This window comes from Diaphorina citri, unplaced genomic scaffold, assembly GCF_000475195.1.
Source record: "Diaphorina citri unplaced genomic scaffold, Diaci psyllid genome assembly version 1.1 scaffold2368, whole genome shotgun sequence".
Lineage (NCBI taxonomy): Eukaryota > Metazoa > Arthropoda > Insecta > Hemiptera > Psyllidae > Diaphorina > Diaphorina citri.
The window spans coordinates 14638-41001 of NW_007379792.1; the positions used below are offsets into that span (position 1 = coordinate 14638).

The window sequence follows — 26364 nt, forward strand, 5'->3', positions numbered from 1 at the left end:
CTTTAGAGAACAGTAGTAAGTAGTACCTACTTGGTAAGTTTATGACATAATAGGGAGTACCTAAACAAATATGAATAATTGAATAATAAGCTTATGAGGGAAAATACATTGAAGTCTGGAAAAAAGACATAAAGCAGGGACCTTGATCGATTTTGACATCGCTTGAAAGACTTCCACAGAATAAACTTCATTTGATTCCACCCAAAACCTTTGATGTTACTCAATTTATATGAGTTAACTGTGGCGTGGACGCGACTTTAAATTTATTAAATCCTACTAAAATGCTACGTCTTATGGTTTCCAGGAAAAGTCACTCTGCAAGCTTTAAGGCCGATACCAACCAAAGGCAAAACGATGGATGATTTGGACCAAGTGATTCAAGAAACTCACAAACTTATGTCAGAAGCTTACAATCAACTATGCACGGAAGTGCCAACCAAAGAAACCTATTTCAATTCTTTGCTGGCAAAGTAAGGCCAAGTTTGTGGCGTGGATGCGACTTTGAATTTATTAAATCCTACTAAAATGCTACGTCTTATGGTTTTCAGGAAAAGTCACTCTGCAAGCTTTAAGGCCGATACCAACTAAAGGAAAAACAATGGATGATTTGGACCAAGTGATTCAAGAAACTCACAAACTTATGTCAGAAGCTTACAATCAACTATGCACGGAAGTGCCAACCAAAGAAACCTATTTCAATTCTTTGCTGGCAAAGTAAGGCCAAGTTTTACGGGAAACATGAAGTTTTGCTGAATTGGTCTGAAATTGGACTTGAAGTTCTTATTCAGAAAGTTGAATATTGTTGGAAGTTAGCTTTTTTAAACTTTAAAGAGTTTGAAGTCCTAGGTATTTTACTTTGAAGGTTTTCAAGTTTGTTTAGATGACTTTCATGAGGTTAGAGTTATTTTTGATATATTTGCTTTCATATCTATCATTTATCTATGTCATTAAGTCATTATACATATTTATACTAAGTAAACTCATTATGATACTTTGGGACCATAGATAGTTACCTTTGATGGTTTTGTATTTGAGTGCCTCCTAGATTTTAAAATGTAAATACTTATAGTGTAATTTTTATTTGTTTTAGACCTTGGAAAATCTTGGGGAAAACCCCTCATATGAGAACCTTGAATATGTGTGTCCAAATGTCTTAGGTAAATATGTAAAGTTCCTACAATTTTCCTACGAGGACTAACCTTCCAATTGCAAAGTATGTGGTTGTAGGTAGGTCTAGGTTGTATCACTTATAGGTAGTTAGGTACCAATATCCATGCCTATGTAGCTATATTTTGTACATTCAAACCCGCATTAGGTTGTCATTTAGGAATCTAATGCGTATACCTACCTACCTACCTATTATAAAAAATAGACAACATACCTATACTGTTTTTTTTTTTTTTTTTTTTTTTTTTTTTTTTTGCAAAATTCCGCTTTTTTCCCAACACCTTTCCCTTTTTTTTTAAAAAATTTTTTTTTTTCTGCAATATTCCGATCTTTCACCAACAGCTTTCCCTTTGTTTTACAATACCGTGCGATATCACTGAACATAATGTGAAAAATCGCACGCTCCGATGTTGCTATGGATCGTCCTGTGATAGTCATCACTTGGTCCTAATGTAATGTAAATGCAGTTTCTTTGTGTTATTATGTCAAAACTTTGGTGCTCACTGCAGCATTGTAGGACTTTCCCAATATCTCAATAATCCTAAAATCCAATGTTTATACCTACCATGCTGGCACCGGTCGCTATGCGCATTTATATGTCATAGCTACTCATTTTCCTCACGAGGCTGAGTGGGCCCCGCAACAGCCAGTCACGGAATCAATCATTTGCATGATACAAATTTCTTGACCCCGCCGGGAATCGAACCCGGGTCTATTAGAAGCAGACTATATCTATGTACATAGGTAATTATATACCTAGATAAGAACATACACAGATTGATATGGATATCGCACATGTGTATATGGACTTGTCTGAGGATGACCATGAGTCAGGAATTCAGTGATGTCCAACCTACAGGCGGTGGACAAATCTTCAGAATACTCATATTTTAGCCTGTAGTACAAACATGGTTTTAGCTGCCTCGGTGCCTCGGTGGCGTAGTGGTCAAGACGCTCGCCTGGTAATCAGGAGGGCGTGGGTTCCATCCCAGCCGAGGTATGGAATTTTATCCTCATTTATTTGAGAATTTGACCACATAATAATAGAGCTCTAAGGGTTAGGTGGTAGAGAACGCCTAAGGCGTTAACCTCGCCTAGTGGTTGCCTTCCACTCAAGAGTCTATTATTATTATTAATAATACCTAGTACACAACAAACTCCAAGTCATGGCTTATTCACCGAACGATAGTAAGTTCTACGTTTTAACTCAACAGTTTCGACACTTTTGCATTTGGTTTAGATGTTTGTTGCCAGCCTAGTTAGCTTAGTTGGTAGTGCGTCTGCCTTGTAAGCGCTAGGCCGCGGGTTCGATTCCCGCCCGGGGCGGATTTTATCCTGATGGGATAATGTTCGTTCTCGGAACGGCTGGCTTTCTCCTATCCTGTCTTCCTTCTCTCTCCGATTTCGGGACGATAAGACCCTAGAGTTACAGTTCCCTCTGTCAAACCTCTTAAAAAAAAAAAAAAAAAAAAAAAAAAAAAAAAAAAAAAAAAAAAACAAAAAAACAAAACTCTTTTTCTTTACTAAATTTTTCGCTGTCACAGTCCAACCAAATTTTGTTTCGCAAATTTTCTTTGGCAGTTAGTTGCTCTCTCTCTCTCTCTCTCTCTCTCTCTCTCTCTATTTTTTTTAATTAAAAAAGGTAACTGGCTGTCTGGCTGAGGGACTATAAACAGAGAGTAGATCAGCGTCTAGCTAGGGGACTATAAACAGGGAGTAGACTAGTCCAAATTTCTTCACGCTATATCAATAGCGAAGGTTGAGTGCGAAGGGAATCCTACTCGGAAAAGTTTGTTTAGCCAAAACCAGTTGGCCTCAAAGCGATCAAAAGATGATTGAGAGGCCGACGACAAACGCCGACCCCATCTGAACATGGGAAAAGGCGAAGAAGAAGAAGAAGAAGAAGACGAAGAAAAAAGGTAACTTATTAGGTATGATGTGCCTCAAGAATTTAAAGTGTATTTCTGTGAACTGAAATTTGTTTAGGATTGAGAGAGAAAAAAGCTTTAGAGAGCTGATAGAAAAAAGTATTAGAGTTAAAGAGAATACAGGGTGGGACTTTAGATCTGACTCTTCGAATTTTCCATAGATTGCTTTTCTCACATAGAACCATGTTTACACGACCCCCCCTGTATGGTCATGTTAGAGGTTTTATAACTTTCTCTATTTGATATACCTATATGTAGTAGTGTTCTTATTTTCTGACCATTCATTCAAAATAGTATCGGTATGGTTTTTTTTCTCCTTTATTAATCATATTAATATTGTTTCCTCGCAAATTCATTCTGTATAGATTGTGATAAATTTTATGTTGGAATAAGAAATATACGCCCATCAACTTGTGGTCAATGAATTCCTTCTTAACCCATCATGGGCTCGAGTTTAGATTGAGAACAGAATAAATCGACTCTGAGGGAGTAAAACTTAAAAAGTGTTGTTGTTTTTGTTGATGTTTTTCTTCTTCTTCTTCTTCTTCTTCTTCTTGTTCTACTTGTCGGTGGTGGGAATCGAACCCAGGACCTTCTGCGTGGGAAGCGAGGGCTAACCGTGCTCCCACATCATTTGTAAAAAAGGCAAGATTTTAATTCAAGTTTTATTCTAATTTGGCAAAACCATCTCTTGACCCTAACAAGATAAGAGCACACAAACATGTAACATTCAACATCTTTAACACGTTACGAGCTACTTACATAAGGTTTGATATTTCACATGGATCTCAGTACAGGATGAATGTTAATAGTCCAAATTCCGGTGTAGAGACTGTAATCTATGCAAAATCTTGTGGACAATTTTTTTTTTCTTTTTTTAGGATCACCTGGGAAGGTTATGTAAATGGTGCGATGTTTTTGGCAACTTCTTATTTTACATACCTATTACCTGCCTCGGTGGTGTAGTGGTCAAGGCGCTCGCCTGGTAAACAGGAGGGCGTGAGTTCAATCCCAGCCGAGGAATGGAATTTTATTTTCAATATAATTTGAGAATTTGACCACAATAATAGTAGTTAGCCTACTGCTGGAGTAAAGGGACTTTTCAGTCCTATGCGAGCAATAAATAAGCACTATTATTATTTTATTATTATTTTTTTTTTTATTTTGCTTTCGTTCACATGGATCAAAAAATCAAAATATAAACATGGGGGGCACAAGGGCGTTAGGTATATTACGTAGGTAGAATCAAAATATAGACATCACTAACTTAAATATGTAGACTCAAAGTAATATGCAAGTGTGAAGGGAGTAGCTGATGGTATGTCACTTGCATGCAAATTAGTAGCCAGTTGCACATGCAAGTTGTGTGAATGAGGCTTTACCTCGGGGTTTGTACCAGATAGAAATAATGGCCATTGCCCCAGATACAGATAGTCAGCGCTCATCAAGTCATACAAACTAGACTAATCCTACAACATTTAAGAGGAACTGGTGCATTCGACCGCCGCGGGCCAATCCAATGTCACTCTGGAGCTGCTGGTGTTTTTAGTGACGGGGGTGTACGGTCAAACCTACCCATCGTGTCTGTGACATCGTCACAGTGTCACAGTGTGACATGATACCCGTAAGACAATAACCCCACATACCCTGATGGGGTCGGAAAAGGCCGACAGGAGGCAATTACTCAGATGTTCACCCATCCAGATACCAACCACGAGCAACGTTGCTATAAACTTCAGTGATCAAAATTAGTGCTTAAGATCCTAAAGTATAAATTGGCCACAAACGAAATACCTTTACTCCAGCAGTTCTATTATTGTGGTAGGTACTTCTATTATTTTGGTCAAATTCTCAAATTATATTGAGGATAAAAGTCCATACCTCGACAGGGATTGAACCCACACAATCCTGTTTACCAGGCGAACGTCTTGACCACTGCAGCACCAGGTAGGTTACTTCTTGTCACAGGTTTACTTGATCAAGATTCAAGTATAGAAGTTAACTTGTGCCTAAGTAGGAGACCCTATTCCCAGGGCCGTATTCAGGATTTTGTCGGGGGGGGACCAACTTTTTCCATCCTATTTTCTAGAGATGACTTATAAATTTATTAAAATTAAAACAATGTACGACGTTAGATGGCGGTCTAGTTTAATTTTCAAATTAATTATTTTAATTTTAAGTGTAAATAATTTAAGTGTAGTTGTAGCTCAAAATCAAATCACTAGTACCGACTCTTCGGAGCCTCAGGATCTAACGAGAACTACGAATAGTGAGTTTGAATCACGGGAAATTGATTATCCTGCGGACGTGAAATCTTCGAATGAAAAGTATAGCAATATCCAGAAGTTGACGAAAAGGAAGTTCGATTTGACGGATAAATATTCGGATTCGGAAGTGGACTCGTTCAGGCCAAACCAGGAACCTGGATCGGATTTAGAATGGCTCCTGAACATTTACAATCCGCATTTCTGGAACCCGGAGAAACTTCCTGGATATTGGAATATTTCCAACAACTGTCAGCAGGACATGCATATCTACTTGGCTGCTCTGAGGAATGGATCCACCTGGGCAGCGAAAAGTAAGTGACTAATTGGAAGTGTTTTCACTTTCATCATAATATATACCTACAAACATTCCGTTATCAGTAGGTAAGAGGTACTAGTGTAGGTATCGAGAGGAATCTATAGGAGAGATAGGTACTCGTATTTTCACTTTCATCATATATACCTACAAACATTCCGTTATCAGTAGGTAAGAGGTACTAGTGTAGGTATCGAGAGGAATCTATAGGAGAGATAGGTACTCGTCTTATTTACAATAGGTATATCTGGGTAGGTAGGTACGTACGTATTAGGTACCTACTACAATCCAGGAAAACGTAGATATTGGCAGGATTGAATTTATAGAGTAGGTATCTTTGTAAACATCTGAAATGTTTTATTAGAGCAATTAGGCTTGAATTACATGAAAGTGACAATTTCAATTAAAATACTAAATACATAGGTACGTAGCTCATGAACATTAAAATAAACGTTTCTATCACACATTTTAAATTCTCCTTGATAAGAGCGATTATAAAGATTGCATTTGGTGCTTTTATCTTGAAGTTTCTACTAGTAAATTTCTTCTCGGTCATTTCCGTAAGTCCTTCCTAAACCTTGAAGCATTTTATAGCGAAGATTACTCGTATTGAAGAAGATAGAATGTACCAGAATGAGACTGCAAAAGTTCCTTAGTTAAATATGAAATATCAAAGTTTAACTAATAAATATCAAATTTTATTTTTCCCCCCTTTCAAAGTGGATCCCTTTTTTTCATCCAAAATTGAGTACCTGTTTGCAATTTGATTGGTATCTTTTCTTTTCATTTTCCTATAACTATCATTTCCTATTCCTACGTTTACTACTCTTTTACTATTTTCTCATTACTATCTATCTTCAATTGTTCACGTGTCTCCTCATCAATATCCTTCTCCTCTATGTTTCAATCAGGTCATGAAGACCTTGCCTGTTAAAATGTAAAAACAAAAAATCTGGTGTGAACATCACACGACTTTCCTTATCCTATTGAATGATGCTTATTTGAGTGTTCTTTTACCCCAACTTTTACAATATCTCGAACCGTTTTGTCGCTATAGCTGAAAACCGCCAAAAAACGGTCGAAATCTGTCCAAAAGCGGTCAAAATACCGCCAAGCGCAGCAACCATCTCAACCAAACGTTTTGTGTTGCATCCTTGTCACATTTGTGAACTACATACCAAATTTCAAGTCTCTAGCTCATACCATTCCCGAGATATTGTTAAATTACACAGAAAACCGCCAAAAAGCGGTAAAATGCCGCCAACCGTAGCACCGGTCTTAACCAAAAGTTTCGTGTCGCATCCTTGTCACATATGACATCTACATACCAAATTTCAAGTCTCTAGCTCTTACCGTTCTCGAGATATTTTGTTTACAGACAGACACACAACAAAAAGTGGACAAAGCTATTCACATGGTGATGGTAGTATAGAAATAGTAAAACAATAGGTAAGTATACGTTCCTTTGCTTAGCCCAAAATTAGAAATACCTAAGAACGACATTTGTAACAAGTATTTAAGTATTCTTATTTGCTTAACACGATTTGCTATAGGTTAAACATCTTCTTCTTCTCCTCCTCCTCCTCCTCTTCCTAACTCTTCTTCCATCTTCTGCTCCTTTTTCGTCTTCTCCTCCTTCTCCTACTCCTCCTTCTTCTGCTGTTGCTGCTGCTCCTTTTTCTTCTTCTTCTCCTCCTTCTTCTTCTCGTCCCTCTTCTTCTTCTTCTTACTCCTCCTCCCTCTTCTTCCTCTACTTCTGCTCTTCCTCCTCCTCAAGTAAAGAACATTGTCAATTGATTTCTAATTGAGTTAGTTTTCGTATCCGGGCACTAATTGCGGGGAATTTCGAGATCTTCTTATTTATTATTATTCTCGTTGTTCATGACTATTTCTCACACTAAATCTGTTTACATCATAATCTATTCAATCACAACTTTCACAAAAATACAATTGTACACCATCACCTCAAAATTAACTTACGTGACAAGACAATATTGCTACTGAGACTGGAACCCCTCGGATTACCAGTCCACAGTAGTACCGAAAAAGACCACGTGTAAAAGTATAAAAGCAAACGTTCATCATAATGCTGTTGTTAAGGTGAAAAGTAAGGAGCAAAGAAAAATGTCTCGAAAGATAATAGGGCGAGTTTTAGCGAAAGATGTCACATGTTGAGAATGAAAGTCAAGTAGAGGTGACCTTGTGGCCTGACGTATTATGGAGTGTCATAGATGTAGGGCTTTCAATCATGTTGCTACTGAGATTGGAACCCCTCGGTCCTCGGATTACCAGTCCACAGTAGTACCGAAAAAGACCACGTGTAAAAGTATAAAAGCAAACGTTCATCATAATGCCGTTGTTAAGGTGAAAAGTAAGGAGCAAAGAAAAATGTCTCGAAAGATAATAGGGCGAGTTTTAGCGAAAGTTGTCACATGTTGAGAATGAAAGTCAAGTAGAGGTGACCTTGTGGCCTGACGTATTATGGAGTGTCATAGATGTAGGGCTTTCAATCATGTTAACGATTCAGACCTAAACTTTATTATCACTTGTGGGACCATAATATTCAAACTATATTATACGCGCTTTGTTATAAAAAATGATGAATGGCGAACAGTCTCAGTGAAGCCTTTTAACCATTTTTTAACCAGATAGTAACGAAATTGTAATGGATACCAGACAAAGAAAAGAAATGTAGGTACTCCAATAAAGTCTAGGAACCCATATGTATAGTGGCGATTAAGGATCAGCTCCACAAGAAGCTGTGTTCATATCATCACATAGGACAAGCATTACACTAAAACATCTCAATAAAACAATCTCATTTTTTCCCACGTTCCCCCCACGTTTTCCCCCATACAAAAAAAAGTGACAAAGCCCCGTTACCTATAAGGCACCGGTACTAACGTTACAACACAACTTTATCATTCAATTCCATGTTAATGTCACTAATGAAATGTCAAACTCAATCGACATGGTTCTCCTTGGTCACATTCGATACAAAAAATAGCATCCACCTGTTTGAAGAAAATAGCTAGATGTTCCTTGACCAGAATTTGACAACATTGAGCCAAGGTTTCCGACATGGAAGAAAGATTACGCAGATGAAACGATGAAAAAATTGATGGAGAAATTCTTTCCGTTGAAGGAGAATCTGTGTTCTTGCTAGAGAAAAGAAAGGTAATTTAGTATTGAACCCTGTAAGGTTACACAGTAAGAGGTGATTAGGCCTGATATCAACAAAGAAATCAAACATAATCAAGGTGAGAGTGGTAATGAGCATGAAAATCCACATGGACATCTGATTTATGGGTTACTGGAAGAACGGATTCATCTTGATGTCTTAGATTTAGAAAACCTTCAATATGACAAGCACAACCGATTAAACACCCTTAAGAGTGACCAATTAGTTTCAAGATGATCTAGAATAATCTAGATTGTCACAATCATCATACCAAAATATCACAATGGCCCAAATTCAAATTTGACTTCGGCAAATTAAACGAAAAATTAGGTAGACATCCATAATTGAAGCTAAATCTGAACATATGTAAAGATTCTGCGATAAAGAAAAACGAAGTAACACTTAAGAAAGAATAAACCAAATTCAATATTGGATAGGTCAGGATTATTAAATAAAAACTTGATTTTTATTTGAAATTAAGTGAAAACAATTAGGTGAGTACGCCACAACCACTTTAGATGATGAAATTGAACTTGATTTATCATTGAGCAATTTATTACACAGCAAAATTAATATAAATATGTCACTTGCGGATTCATATGCACTGGTTTTGTACGTACAAACATCTAATCTGCAAGTGTAGGTTAATTTGAATTCTAGTAGAAGTATTTATTCATACTGTAGATTACTGTAGATATTCATACTGTAGATTGTCAGATGTGGGTCTGTGTATCTATTCGTAAAAGTATCTAAAGTGTGACAAGACCTAAATTTTTAGAGCCTTACATAAGAAAGTTTACTTACTGGACTGGATAGCAATTTAACGAGTGAAATATCCGTACACGTATAAAAACAGTATACCTCAAAGTTGTCAAAAGCCTCAAATATCAGACACAAACTTTCATAGATATCTCAATGAGGAGAGTAAAATCAAGTTTTCAGTGAGTTAAAATCGATAGATAAAAGATCTTCTGCTGTGTTATTATTTATCTTCTACATAAAATGGTTAAAATAAATTATTATTTAATGCTTATTTCCAAAGATTCATGCATATTCACTTCCTTCCAGATTTCCAATAAATTAATTAATAACACATCAGCATGTCTAAAGCGTAACATTGGGATGTTCTGGTCCATAATAAACCGAAAGATTTTTTTTTTTTTTTTAATGGCGGAGTTCACGATGACCTTTCTTATTGTTTGAAGTTTGTGTCTGATATGAACCAAGTCATTGAAGACCAGTACTTACTTAATATTATCAAACTCCTTCCTAACTCTGATTTCACTTTCTTCAAGAATGGGGTGTCCCATTCACAGAAGTGGGGCTACAAACATTGCATCACTTTTAATAACCATACTAGATTTTTTTCTTCTTCAGGTTCAGTGTTCAGTTTTTAAATGATTTTAATTGTGTTCTGACGGATTAATTTCGATTGTGCGAGATTTATTAAAAAAAAAAAAAATATCGGGAAAAATGTCGTATATATTTGTGTAACATGCGATTCATAATTGAAATTTCTATGTGATTTTTAACCAACTTTTTCCTGAAGAACGGATTCATCTTGATTTAGAAAACCTTCAATATGACAAGCACAACCTATTGTTGAACACCCTAAAGAGTGACCAATCAGTTTCAACAAGAGAATCTAGATTGTCACAATCATCATACCAAAACATCACAATGGCCCAATTTCAAAACACTAAGACTTCGGCAAATTAAACGAAGAATTAGGTAGACATCCATAATTGAAGCTAAATCTGAACATATGTAAAGATTCTGCGATAAAGAAAAACGAAGTAACACTTAAGAAAGAATAAACCAAATTCAATATTGGATAGGTCAGGATTATTAAATAAAAACTTGATTTTTATTTGAAATTAAGTGAAAACAATTAGGTGAGTACGCCACAACCACTTTAGATGATGAAATTGAACTTGATTTATCATTGAGCAATTTATTACACAGCAAAATTAATATAAATATGTCACTTGCGGATTCATATGCACTGGTTTTGTACGTACAAACATCTAATCTGCAAGTGTAGGTTAATTTGAATTCTAGTAGAAGTATTTATTCATACTGTAGATTACTGTAGATATTCATACTGTAGATTGTCAGATGTGGGTCTGTGTATCTATTCGTAAAAGTATCTAAAGTGTGACAAGACCTAAATTTTTAGAGCCTTACATAAGAAAGTTTACTTACTGGACTGGATAGCAATTTAACGAGTGAAATATCCGTACGGTTGAATATTCAAATAATTTGTTCTGCGAGTATATTAACGATGTGTACGAATGTGACAGTTAATCAACACAGGATATAGAGATTTAATGATATAGGTAACGGTAATTCCAGCAGTGAAATATCTCCCAATGTTTCAGAGTAATTTAAAGAATTGAGTGAGTCATATTCGTAAAAACTCTTTTACATTGCTTCATCTGAAGATTGGAATCATACCTAACAACTTTGAAAAAAATGAGATATAGAGTTGGAGTCAGTTTTGCTATAATTTGCACTATCACGGGAACCTCCATGAATTATTATGTGTGTTGAACCAAGATGTAATTAATGCGTAAAATATCAGTCCAAGTACAAAAATTTGGGCTCATGACATCGGCATTAGCAGTGCATCAGGCCAAATCGTGTCCTAGGGTAAACCACATAGTTATGGGCACTACGACAATCGTTAGTACCTTTCTTATACAAAGAAACAAATCAAGAGTTTAATAACTTCTTTTCTTTTTATCCAGAAAATCTATTTTCAAACGTCCGTCTCTAACCCTCAGTTCTACAATATTCTCATAACTATGACTATTACCTCTGAGAACGCTTGAAGCCTGCTCGAACGTGGTCTCCGAGCATTCTCTAGGCTCTAGGGTAACATCCCTAACAACATGGATGGTTGGGAAATCATAGGGTTGCCTCATCGTTGGGCAAATGGTTGACCCATCGCATCGTTGGGAAAAGATTACATGGCTGGGGAACTGATAGTCAACGGTAAGCCAGCGCAACCCATACATTTTGCCAACCACCAAAATATAACGTAAGGCCAATAATTATCCAAATTAAATTTTGTTAGGGACTCTAACTTGAGATTGTAAACCCCAGTCTAGAACAACAGCAAGCTCTTGCAGAAGAATTTGTTCGGAGACCAAGTAACACTGATTCAGACAGTCAGACATGAGAAGAATGGTTAGACCTGTACCTGAGAAGAGGGATTATATAAGGAATCAGAATGGTACTCGAAGCTTGAAGCTAGGAGTCGCGTCATTTCAGTATAGCTTTGAGGTAGATTAAAGTAAAGTAGGTCTAATCGCGAGACCGCTTGTATATACCATGTCTACGTGAACTGTTAGACTGAAGAGTCGTCACGATACCACAACTCCATGCTCTAGTGCCATTGATAATATCAATATAGTGATAGTATGTACACTATCCTATCTAGCGACTCTTCAGTCTAAGTGTTCACACAGATATCGTAAAAAATCTAGACCTTCAAATCTTAAAATATTGTGTACTCAGATTCTCATGTGATAGGAATTCATAATAAAGTCCAACATAAAAAGAGTAGAAAAAGAAAATGTGATGAAAACATAGACGATCGTAAATAAATATGTAGAATAAAACTTTACCCACAGCAAAAATGAACAGAGGAAGTGATGTTGAACGAACGATATAACAAAACACTCTAATGTTCAATTGACCTCCGGGTCTATAGATTTATGTTAACATCTTTGTTGACCTCTGAGAACAGCCTCCAAGCATGATCAGACTTTACATGAACCCATAGACCCGGGTCTTAATAGTCAAACATGAATGAACAGACTACACAGACTGAATTTCGGAATCATCAAAGAGCAGTCCAAAGACTAGACCAGATCCAAAACAACTTGGAACCAAAGAGGTGTTTATTATGACCAGTCAAGATACCAACCTACCTATACACCAACAAATATGTTACATAAATATTTCTTTAAAAAATGTGTATAATGCTATAACGTCCGCTCTCCGTTCGTCTAAGTGATATAACCTAATAATAAATAAGCACATGACCATACCGGGTAACTGCTTGAGAGAGCTTACTATCTATTAGGCCTCTACTGAAATTTGAAACGATAAGGTACATTCAAAATTTCAAACCTAGACATACTGTCATACTGACATGTGTGTAACAAAAGAGTTTAACTTGAAATTTCGAGTGTTTTTGTTTTGTTTTTCACGACTTTCACTGACTTTACATTTCCTACTGTTTTTCATACATTTCCTACTGGAAAAATTGTTGCAAACTCAACAGAAAGATGTACGTAATAGAAACAATAAAGAAAATTTACAATAGGGAAAGGGAAAGCCTAATAATTTCCAAGATAATATTTGGTAACATCAGATATTTTGAAGTATCTTTTGCATAGGACTCGAAAAGTCCTTTCTTACAAGCAGTTTCAATAATATTGGCTTCTTAGGATCCTATGTATTTTGGAACTTTTTTTTTGTAAAATTTACGTCAAATTCTTCGTTAAACGATGCCATGAATAAGACGAATGGCTAAATTCTGACTCTGTATTGACATAAAACTAAACATACCTAATCCACCGACATTTCCAATGGTGGTTTGGTGGCTACGCGACCAGACAAACGTTGTGATCTACCGTCAGTGAAAGTCGTGGACTTGATTGAGAAATGTTCTCAGAGTGAAGCGTGCTATAACTGACCACTGTGCTCGCACACAAGTACTCAATACTCATTTAGACAAGTCTAGTGCGTAAACCCAAGGAAATGTGACAGGAAGAAAATTACGCAAGAATGTGCGGATACCGGTTCAGAAGCCACGAAAGAGAAAAATTGCTACAAAAAGGAGCTGTCACAAATGAGCAGTGACCAGTGTTATTATAGTGTTAGGTTAAACACAAAAAGGAGCTTTTTCATTGTCGTGGATTCTGAATAATTAGCGAATGCCGCCGCGCCGAGTGATATTAATGGAATTCTAACTGAGGAAAGCGAATCGATAAAACTGTTTGTGGTTTTGTAGTGTTTGTTAAGAGAGGAGATAGATCTCGTCGTACCTGAAGAATTACTTGGCAGATAGCACCACCATACACGAACGTAGCTCAAAAAATTGATCTGAAATTTAAGACCTCTGAAAAGATACTTTCGAAGAAAATTACTTAAAATTTAGTGTGAGTATTTTTTATTTTGATTTCGAAATGACACTTTGAAAGTAAAAATCATCAATCTCCAACACAACTTACAAAAGCTAGAGCACACAAAGTGATTCCAAAAATAGAATCCGGACAATTTGCAGAAATTAATCAAACACCTGAGCGGATTCATTTTGTTACTTTACAACAATAATATAGAATCCGGACAATTTGCAGAAATTAATCAAACACCTGAGCGGATTCATTTTGTTACTTTACAACAATAATGGCACAATAGCACTGCCTTCATTAGGATCCTTCGAAATAATTAGCTTTCACAGCTTCTTTTGTAGAACTTTGAAGAACTGATGAGCAGTATAATAAATGGTGACTTGGTGGTTTACAAGCACCTCGTTAAGTAAATTACAATTGTCTGGATTACCTGAAGTCCATTACAGTGACTAGTTTGAACTTCTAGCTTCAGGAAGAAGAACTGAAGAAACAAGAGGATCAAAGGAATAAGAGAGTGGCTATTAGGTATCTTCATATTGTCAATGAAATTGTTAAGGAAGTATTTCTATGTTTTCGTCATAATCATCATCTTCCTTTGTATCCGTGCTCCTTGGCCCTTGCTACTGCTTTTTCTGAACTTTTTTGCCTTTTTTTGGCAAGCAGATAGCAATGCAAAGGTAGGCAGTGTGGTTAAAATCAATCAGTTCCTTTATCAGCAAATACTGACAGCATGAAAGGTTGAAAGGCTTCACTCCATCTTTCCTCTCCTTGGCACTTTCCTCGGTCATTTTCTTTTTATGGCTTTCATTTTTAGTGGCAGGATTCTCTCCAAGTAGCTCTTCCACCCCACCACAAACGCACTTGCGAAGAGATCATGTGAATTTTCAATTCATTCCTTAGAAGACCCGGAATCTCTGAGGAAGTGATCGCAGAAGGTGAGCCTACACACCTCTAAGCATAGTCAAGTTGAAGGAGAAGAAAATAACTCTTGGGATGGTTAGAATACATATTCATACGCCCAACCACAAACGCACTTGCGAAGAGATCATGTGAATTTTCAATTCATTCCTCAGAAGACCCGGAATCTCTGAGGAAGTGATCGCACAGAAGGTGAGCCTACACACCTCTAAGCATAGTCAAGTTGAAGGAGAAGAAAATAACTCTTGGGATGGTTAGAATACATATTCATACGTTGTTCTTGATGAGATTCATAAGGATATACCGGATACAATAGTTTGGAGCAAACAATACGTATTGTTCTACGAAGATTCGAACTTTGTAAACATATTGCCGAATGTAGTGCTTTGCACGTGGTTTTCGAGATTTCCGTACTCGTTTGTGGTGAATGTCAATTGTGTTTTCGAGCAAAATGATGGGAAGATGTTTTGACTATTTCTTCACGTACACAGAGGAATAACCATACCTTGTGTTCAAAAAATAGGATTAAAAGGCATAATTGATGAAATGAAAAAATAAAATGGAATAAACAGAAAGAAATAAGTGCTTGTGAGAGAAATAACAGCATAACTTTAGCCTTGCTTGTATGCTTTTGATAAGGTTTGCAGCTTTTGAATATAACTTAGGTATCTGGTTAAAAGTTTTAAAAAAGTATCTACTTACTTAGCACAGTAGATATCCATCAATTTAAGAGGGTGCTTACCTACTTGAATTAATGTACGACTATACAAGGTATAACAAGTAGGTATGTTTAACGATATGGGTATCGGTAATTCCAGCAGTGAAATATCTCCCAATGTTTCAGAGCAATTTGAAGAATTGAGTGAGTCATATTCGTAAAAACTCTTTTACATTGCTTCATCTGAAGAATGGAGTCATACCTAACAACTTTGAAAAATGCGTAAAATATCAGTCCAAGTACAAAAATGTGGGCTCATGGCATCGGCATTAGCAGTGCATCAGGCCAAATCGTGTCCTAGGGTAAACCACACACTTATGGGCACTACGACAATCGTTAGTACCTTTCTTATACAAAGAAACAAATCAAGAGCTTAATAACTTCTTTTCTTTTTATCCAGAAAATCTATTTTCAAACGTCAGTCTCTAACCCTCAGTTCTACAATATTCTCATAACTATGGCTATTACCTCTGAGAACGTTTGAAGCCTGCTCGAACGTAGTCTCCGAGCATTCTAGGGTAACATCCCTAACAACATCGATGGTTGGGAAATCATAGGGTTGCCTCATCGTTGGGCAAATGGTTGACCCATCGCATCGCATTGGGAAAAGATTACATGGCTGGGGAACTGTTAGTCAACGGTAAGCCAGCGCGCCAACCCATACATTTTGCCAACCACCAAAATATAACGTAAGGCCAATAATTATCCAAATTAAATTTTAATAGGGACTCTAACTTGAGATTGTAAACCCCAGTCTAGAACAACAGCAAGCTCTTGCAGAAGAATTTGTTCGGAGACCAAGTAACACTGATTCAGACAGTCAGACATGAGAAGAATGGTTAGACCTGTACCTGAGAAGAGGGATTATATAAGGAATCAGAATGGTACTCGAAGCTTGAAGCTAGGAGTCGCGTCATTTCAGTATAGCTTTGAGGTAGATTAAAGTAAAGTAGGTCTAATCGCGAGACCGCTTGTATATGATCAAACATATGATCAAGTATAGGATGTTTAATAATATCGATAATATGAACGGTCAGTTTGAACGTGATATGTTTGATTCTGAGAGCAAACTAAAGATGTGCTAAATCAGCTAAATCTGATGTATTTCCTCCTAGAGTATAGGTACAATTTTATTGAATGAAGTTTTAAGTCTTGACTTGACGTTATGAACGGTCAGTTTGAACGTGATATGTTTGATTCTGAGAGCAAACTAAGGATGTGCTAAATCAGCTAAATCTGATGTATCAGTTTTTCTGTCTGTTTGTTTGCTTATTTAGTTCCTTTGTCTGTTTCGCTCTAAATTCTGAGGGAGTTATCCAATTTCGATAAATATTGGCAATTCAAAATTTGCTGATGCATACCTGCATTCTGCAAAAGGTATTTCCAAGTCCGGTCCTAGATATTTTCTACCAGGAATCTTCCTTTTGCCTCAGGATTCAGCTTTGATTAACGCCCAATGTGACAGAATGACTGATAGGTGGATTGATAGGCTGTACATTTATCTAGGTCAGCAAGCCGAATGCTATCCCAAGTCCGGTCCTAGATATTTTCTACCAGGAATCTTCCTTTTCTCTCGAGATTTAGCTTTGATTAACGCCCAATGTGACAGAATGACTGATAGGTGGATTGATAGGCTGTACATTTATCTAGGTCAGCAAGCCGAATGCTATAATCTATCCACTAAACTTTAGATGGTACTCTGAGAAAGAGAATACCAGACACTAATAATTGTAATTTGGGAGTGCCTAAAGATGAACTAAGGACTCTCTAATAGTCTAATCCAACATGATATTGTATCCTATGTTGCCAGATAGTCTCCTGGTCCCACCATAGTGAGTTTTAATTATTGTTTTATTAGAATATTATTACCGTAATTGCATTTTAAAAAGGTAACATTAGAATGATTAGAGTATTTGGCACATCCACTAACGCTATTTTTTCTTCCTTTATAGCAAAATGATTATCAGCTTAACAGTATCATGTTAGCTTTTCTTGTTATGTTTGTCCATTTCTGGACGTTTTTCTATCATTTGCTTTTCCGTAGAAGCTCATAGTGGCTTGCAACATTGGACTGCAGAACTTCGGGCCAAGCATTTGACCTTTGTCCATAGCTCCAGGACGAACATGAACAAGTGTTCTAATACACCTGCCTGAATTCTCGATCTGCATTCAACTTTCTAATCACCCATCCATTTCTGGACGTTTTTCTATCATTTGCTGTTCCGTAGAAGCTCAAAGTGGCTTGCAACATTGGACTGCAGAACTTCGGGCCAAGCATTTGATCTTTGTCCATAGCTCCAGGACGAACATGAACAAGTGTTCTAATACACCTGCCTGAATTCTCGATCTGCATTCAACTTTCTAATCACCCGGTACTTGTGTTTATTCAATGAGGTGTGATGGTGTTTTTTACTTCTTCAGTTCTATCAACATTTTCTTCACACGAGACCTCTTAGACCTCTGAGATGAGAGATAGTCTTCTCTTGGGGGGTTTCTAGCATTGTCATGGCAGTCAAGGTTAGCCATAATTGTGTCACTAGCTCTTACCACCACAGAGGTGCTTGACTGGAACCCACCATGGATTAATTAGCTCCAAACTTCTGTTTATCGTGTTTTGGAAGTTGTTAAAGAGTTATACAATATTTTGTTGACTTAATTACATGGTTTCCTCTCAGTCTAGACTTACGTAGACTTTAGAGATTATATGTTTTATTTTTATCAGTAGATTAAGTAGATAGTCCCTCTTTGTTATCTGATAATTATGAGTTGAAAAGAGTGTTGTAATTATGAAAACAAAATCGTGAGTGCTTCCTTACTCGAATTAATTACGTGAAAATATTATTTAATAACACAACATATTATTGTTCTGTGTTCTCACTTAGCATATTACGAGTTGAAAAGAGTGTTGTAATTATGAAAACAAAATCATGAGTGCTTCCTTACTCGAATTAATTACGTGAAAATATTATTTAATAACACAACATATTATTGTTCTGTGTTCTCACTTAGCATATATTCAGTCAAAGTTACTGTCCATTTAATCCATTTGTTCTTCGATGAACTTCTCACCAAGTTTCTGTAATATTACTCGTATATCGATGTTGTCGAGGCTTTGACGTTATTTTTCAGTGCATGTGCCAAAATACCAAATTTTCTAATACAGGTTGAAGGAGGAAGAGAGAGAGATAGAGGGAGAGAGAGCGAGAAGAGTTAATAAATTTTAGTGGATGTGCCAAAATTACCAACTTTTCAAGAGTGAGCTGAAGGAAAAGAGGAAACAGCATTAAAGTTCTCCACAATTACAAAGGACATAATCATTATCTTTAGATGCTTTAAGTTTCATAGTGTGCCCCTTCAGTACGTAAAGTTTGAATCCAGCGAATCAAGCACCATTTCATGTCAGCTATCTTCTAGGTCGATTTGATGAATAGGTACCTCAAAATAGAAACTGTCAATATGATCTATCAATTTCAAGCCATGTATCGAATAACAACGATGTTGTTGAGGCTTTGACGTTATTTTTCAGTGCATGTTCCAAAATACCAAATTTTCTAATACAGGTTGAAGGAGGAAGAGAGAGATAGATATAGAGGGAGAAAGAGAGGAGAGAGAGCGAGAAGAATTAATAAATTTAGTGGATGTGCCAAATCACCAACTTTTCGAGAGTGACCTGGAGGGAAAGAGCAAACAGAAAAGATCTCAAGAATTACAAAGGACATAATCATTATATAAATAAAGTTTCATAGTGTGCCATTTTAGTCGTTCATCAAGTTTGAATCCAGCGAATCAAGCACCATTTCATGTCAGCTATCATCTAGGTCGATTTGATGAATAGTCAAAATAGAAACTGTCAATATGATCTATCAATTTCAAGCCATGTATCGAATAACAAGTCTTCATTATTTTAGTGGTATAGCGGTTGCTAAAGTGATTTATCTCTCAAATTTAATGAGTTTATGCAACATAGTTTCACAATGGTACCATGTCAGATTTGTGTGGTGGGCTGATATAGGGTTGAAATTTGACGATGTTACCCATCACCAGTTTATTTCACAATTTGGTTTACGATGTTTTTATTTTGATGAAATTTACCTTTCTTTGATTTGAGCTAAATCTAAAATCTAATCTAAAGCGTGAATTTTGTTTGTGGATTTGCGGTGAAAAGAAGAGCTTCTTCGCAGAGTTTGGAAGTATCACAATAAGTAGGGAGCTGATTATATGGACGAAAAGTTGCCTAAATATACATACAATATGCTTATATGCACCAAAAATTGCTCAATTATGCATGAAAATGCACAAACCTACCAAAATATGCACTCATCTAGGCTTTCGTATGTGTCACAGAGGGTGACACAACATTTTCCGATCCCTAACTGATGTTCCCTCCAGACTTGCAAAGCGAACCACCAAATTATAGTAAGTGTCTGGTTTTATCACTGCACCACCACAGTCGGTGTTTATCATTTTCCTTATCTTTCAATAAGGAAAGTTTTCACCAGAAATTTTACCTACCAGGTTTTTTCTTTCTTGTTCTTCTTCGCTATACTTAATACTTAAATAGTAGGCTGTATTAACCAGGGAAATATGTAAAAAATTTAATAGATATCTACATATTTACATAATTAAACTTCAGAAGTAAGTAGGTATCCACACAATTTCCTTATGAGTCTGAAAAGTATCGACTCTGTCAGGAATTGAACCCCGGAACTCCGGGATACAAACCCACTTTGAGCTACATATTGACATAATTAAACTTCAGAAGTAAGTATCCACACAATTTCCTTATGAGTCTGAAAAGTATCGACTCTGTCAGGAATTGAACCCCGGAACTCCGGGATACAAACCCACTTTGATACTAAACTTCGAAAGATGCTGGCTAATTCCAAACTGTATGTAACAGATTGTAACAGCGTAATAACTTGGTCCCAAAATCTTCTTGCCTGAAGATGATGACTTAAATAATGTCAAGTGGTTTTAAATTTCATGTAAGCTTGCGGAAAACCGCAAATATACATGACATTACAACACAAGTGTGTTGCAAATGTAAATAATAGAAAAGGTCAGGTTGGTATTATTATAAATAGTATGGAGTCAGTTGTTATCCATGAGATATCTATTCGAAGGTTTGATTAGGGCTATTTGACCATGAATTAACAGGCTCTATCTCCTGTCCAGTGTTTATTTTCTTAAAATAATAATTATACCTATTTGAGGAGTGACTGTGCCTATTGAAAGGTTCTACTACAACCAAATTGACCTTCTTTAAAGTTCAAACTCTTTAAAAGTTTTGCTGTAGCAAACATTATCCAAATATTTATAAGACCACTCACTATCAGGTAGGACTGACAGGTACACCTGATCAGATCCGCCTGTCAGGTCTACCTGATAGTGAGTGACTATTTTTTCTCTGGCTTTCATAGTGGCAGGGTTCTCCTGGAGAACCTCTTTCACCGAACCACTTCTTCCTTCCAACCCAATTAATTATTCGTTCCCTTCCTTTTCAGTGGTCGACTCAAGTGGCCGTTATTCTTCCCAGTTTTTAGTACCAAAAATGAGCCTTTCTTTAATGCACACAGTTTTACTATTGTATTAAAGATAGCAAAACATATTGGTCTTGTACTCCTGGAGAAGCTCTTTCACCCAACCACTTCTTCCTTCCAACCCAATTAATTATTCGTTCCCTTCCTTTTCAGTGGTCGACTCAAGTGGCCGTTATTCTTCCCAGTTTTTCTTCGGCAATGATTTCTGGCTCGGATCTCATACTCTGTGCGACGAACTTCAGAACACGAGGACCAATCAGATTGTGCCGCCGTTTGAAGCCAAATTCTTCGTCGCCAAGTTGTTCATTCAGTTGCATCCCATCTTCACGCCCAATGTAAGTTTTTGTCGGGGTCACCAATTTAGCCAACACCTGGGAGTAGCCTAAGACGCGTTTCGTTCTTATTGGAACTCATCAGGTAGACATAGCTCTCAGGTGCTGGCCAAGAATTTGGAAGTGTTATTTATACTTCAGAGATGGAAATTGTGGGGAAACGAGTACCTGCGTTTTCTATGTAAGATTATATTTTAGTGTTGAGTGTTGATGTGCGCTCCACAGTAGGATCAGTGCAATATTCCTAAACTAAAATGGACACGGCACACAAGGATTCAAGAAGAGACCGCTTTTTGGTAGGTTACAGTAGTGTTGAAAAGGAGCCTTAGACGGGAGATAACTCCAGGTTATTAAGGGTAGACATAAAGACACTTTTGTATCAGAAGTTATTAGGTCAAGATATCTTTTGGTAGCTTCAAATAATCTTGGGATATCTCAAGGCATCTTCAAGTATTTTGGTAATTTTCAACTATCATAGAGTATCCTAGCTGTGGCTTCTTGATTTGGTGGTAGGAATGTAGTTATTTGGAATGCTCTAACCACTCTAACCTGATTCAATCCATAATAATATGTTTGTAGTACAAATATCATAAAGTACTTTGCTATCTTGAGATTTTTGAGGATATTGGGACCTATTCCACATCCCTGAAGACCCCTTTCCAACACTCCTGACGGCCGAGGGCCCAAGTAAATTGATAACAGTAGCATCTCCTTACACTTTACTTGCCCTATTAAATCATTTCCGATGACAAGATAAGTCCTAAGCGTAACTTCCATCACAATTCATGAATTTGATCAAAGTGTAATATGTAGTTCTAGGATAAATAATTAGGTTTACCCACATCCCTGGAGACCCCTTTCCAACACTGCTGACGGCCGAGGGCCCAAGTAAATTGATAACAGTAGCATCTCCTTACACTTTACACTTTACTTGCCCTATTAAATCATTTCCGATGGCAAGATAAGTCCTAAGCGTAACTTCCATCACAATTCATGAATTTGATCAAAGTGTAATATGTAGTTCTAGGATAAATAATTAGGTTTACTAATTATCCGTTTCACACATTACGACACCGACATTTATCTGGACCTTTCCATGGTCGAGTGATCATCACACTTGCCTTACATTGCGGAAGTCTTGGGTTCAAAAAATGACGGGATTGTAACTTTGGAGTTCTTGCAATCTTAAACGGATGTAAATACGTAGTTCAGGTGGAAAAACAGATTCAAGGACCGAAAGTAACCGATTGTTGAAAGAAAGTATCCCCAAAACAATTTTTCCAGAAGATAAACCTTGGGTCCTTGGCCCATCAGTCCAATAGCCTGGGTCTAGTGACTTTGTCCTGAGTCTTTGACTCGAGAGTCAAGAGTCAAGCAGTGCTGATATTTCACCAAGACATACCGTTTATTCCGTACATTACCCGTGATCTATCATTACATCATAGGTCACAAAGGTTAACCGCAATCTGTGTTTGTATTAGATACAGCTTCAGTGTGGTGTATTCTTTACCTACTTCACTCGTTTCGGTGTCTTCCTCTGGTTTTGCAGACTTGGTGTATCCTATTTATACACTTCTAGTGATTAAACATGAAGCTCTAGAGTGGAAGAGTGGTTTAAGAAGTCTCTATGCAGTCTAGTCCCAACTGTTAACTCTAGTATACATAGAATTATTTTGGTCTTTTCAAAAGGAGCTCTTGGTTTTTTTGGTTAACTGAAAACAGAGCCTTTGTAGTTTTTATCTAGGCTTACCTGTACGAGTATTTATTTCGTATGCTATTTTTAATTACAAGCTCTATAGTGGAAGAGTGGTTTAAGAAGTCTCTATGCAGTCTAGTCCCAACTGTTAACTCTAGTATACATAGAATTCTTTTGGTCTTTTCAAAAGGAGCTCTTGTTTTTTTTGGTTAACTGAAAACAGAGCCTTTGTAGTTTTTATCTAGGCTTACCTGTACGAGTATTTATTTCGTATGCTATTTTTAATTACATTTTACTACTTAGTACAACTATTGCTGATTATGCGAAACGTCATACCACAAAGTTCCTTTTAAATTCTAAATACTCGTGTATTGAACACAAACTTCAAAGGTTTAGCTAGTCAGCCAGTTCTTACGTCTTACATCCAACTCAGAGTAAAAGCTTCCTTTTAAAACACCCGAACGTCTTATACCACAAAGTTCCTTTTAAATTCTAAATACTCGTGTATTGAACACGAACTTAAAAGGTTTAGCCAGTTCTTACGTCTTACATCCAACTCAGAGTAAAAGCTTCCTTTTAAAACACCCAAACGTCTCCTTCTTGATTAAGTATAAATTTGATAATCCTACGCACTTACCAAATGAATCTCCTCATATCTAGGAAGTCATGACTCGATGTGTTACTTTCAAACTATTCTGTAAAGTGATCCATATTTTACAACTTTATGGTCTTGCAACCTTTATTGTTCTCATTTTGGCTACAGTTATTGTTCTCATTTTACCTTTAACTTACCTATATGATTATGAATAATTGAATCGGATAATAACAATTAGGTATAATTAAAAACGAGTATATTATAATATAACTCTCTCTGTATTGTAGAGACCTATAGTGAAAATATTCCATTTTTTATTAGGTAGGTATTTACTTTATTTTTAAAATAAACTGTGCTCTGAAATTGGTAAGTAGGCTTCGTACCTAGTACAAAGTTAGGTATTATTAAGAACAACAACATTTTTGTCTCAAAAGATCTAGCTAGAGCATTTTAGGGTCCAGGAACCAGAACCATGATTTCTTTTTTTGGTACGAATAAAGGTCAACTTACGCCAAGAGATGCACTTTCTTATCGCGCCACAGGCGATATTCTCCCGGGACCGGACGCACCTTCAGGACTTGGAACACCCGATGAGGCCGAGATGGGGTGTTTGCCTCGAGCAGTTTCTTGATGTCATTGGGGGAGCAAACTTTCGGAAGGCAAACTCCGAGGGAAATGATTCTTGGCTGAAATTAACGAGAGAAATCTGCGTTAGGATAGGCCATCCAAGTTGTAAACATAAAAGAAAAGAAAGAGTAATAATAAGAAGAAGTTCATTTTTCATTCTCTTTCTAAAACATTCTTTGAAAGTTTCACTAAGTAGGTACTCATTGATACTTTTTGGGAATGAAAGTAAGGAAGAAAGAAAACTTAATACTAGATACCTAATACCTAATACCTACATATTGTACTTATTTCATCCACTTTTCTTCACTATCATTTGAATTAATTCTGCTTTGTCTGTTCTTCAAAGTTCAACCTTTTCTTCGGGTAAAGGGAATTTCTTTCTCAAAGACTAGATGACTAGAACAATCAATTCTAGGGTCCGGTCGCCGAGCCGCACCGGCCATACGTGTGTGCCGGGCCTTAGATCTCTAGTCGGCTACGAATATTCGACCCTGGTATCTTAGATCTAATGTCGACTACATAATCCTGTGTGTACAGTTGTGATTAAGTGCCATGCGTCACACTACCAGGCATTAAGAACCAAACACATAAGAAAGTTAGGCTGTAGGTACTACCGAGACCTTAACCTATTTAGAATGTTTAAATCTTGGCTGTTAAATTTTTTTGAGTTGCAATAAAACTAATCGAGTCATGACTTCCTAGATATGAGGAGATTCATTTGGTAAGTGCGTAGGATTATCAAATTTATACTTAATCAAGAAGGAGACGTTCGGGTGTTTTAAAAGGAAGCTTTTACTCTGAGTTGGATGTAAGACGTAAGAACTGGCTGACTAGCTAAACCTTTGAAGTTTTTGTTCAATACACGAGTATTTAGAATTTAAAAGGAACTTTGTGGTATAACGTTTCGCATAATCACCAATAGTTGTACTAAGTAGTAAAATGTAATTAAAAATAGCATACGAAATAAATACTCGTACAGGTAAGCCTAGATAAAAACTACAAAGCTGCCGAATGGAGTGCTTTGCACGTGGTTTTCGAGATTTCCGTACTCGTTTGTGGTGAATGTCAATTGTGTTTTTGAGCAAAATGATGGAAAGATGTTTTTGACTATTTCTTCACGTACACAGAGGAATAATCATACCTTGTGTTCACAAATAGGATGAAAAGGCAAAATTGATGAAATGAAAAAATAAAATGGAATAAACAGAAAGAAATAATTGCTTGTGAGAGAAATAACAGCATAACTTTAGCCTTGCTTGTATGCTTTTGATATAACTTAGGTATCTGGTTAAAAGTTTTAAAAAAGTATATACTTACTTAGCACAGTAGATATCCATCAATTTAAGAGGGTGCTTACCTACTTGAATTAATATACGACTATACAAGGTAGAACAAGTACTTACTTAGCACAGTAGATATCCATCAATTTAAGAGGGTGCTTACCTACTTGAATTAATATACGACTATACAAGGTATAACAAGTAGGTATGTTTAATGATATAGGTAACGGTAATTCCAGCAGTGAAATATCTCCCAATGTTTCAGAGTAATTTGAAGAATTGAGTGAGTCATATTCGTAAAAACTCTTTTACATTGCTTCATCTGAAGATTGGAATCATACCTAACAACTTTGAAAAATGAGTAAAATATCAGTCCAAGTACAAAAATGTGGGCTCATGACATCGGCATTAGCAGTGCATCAGGCCAAATCGTGTCCTAGGGTAAAACACACAGTTATGGGCACTACGACAATCGTTAGTGCCTTTCTCATACAAAGAAACAAATCAAGAGTTTAATAACTTCTTTTCTTTTTATCCAAAAAATCTATTTTCAAACGTCCGTCTCTAACCCTCAGTTCTACAATATTCTCATAACTATGGCTATTAACTCTGAGAACGCTTGAAGCCTGCTCGAACGTGGTCTCCGAGCATTCTA

The 26364-nt window shown here is 36.6% G+C and overlaps 1 protein-coding gene and 1 long non-coding RNA gene across 2 annotated transcripts; both read left to right on the forward strand.

Moving 5' to 3' along the window:
- The first annotated feature begins 285 nt into the window (after window positions 1-285).
- On the forward strand, window positions 286-1399 carry LOC113471384. The gene is made up of 2 exons (XR_003394107.1): window positions 286-480; window positions 726-1399. It is a non-coding gene; the product is annotated as an uncharacterized LOC113471384 (long non-coding RNA).
- Window positions 1400-5178: 3779 nt separating this feature from the next.
- LOC113471385 lies at window positions 5179-21514 on the forward strand (the record flags this gene model as incomplete). The annotated part of the gene is made up of 2 exons (XM_026830509.1): window positions 5179-5673; window positions 21333-21514. Coding segments are annotated over exons 1-2 (669 nt in total), but the record flags the coding sequence as incomplete, so codon positions are not given.
- Window positions 21515-26364: the final 4850 nt, after the last annotated feature.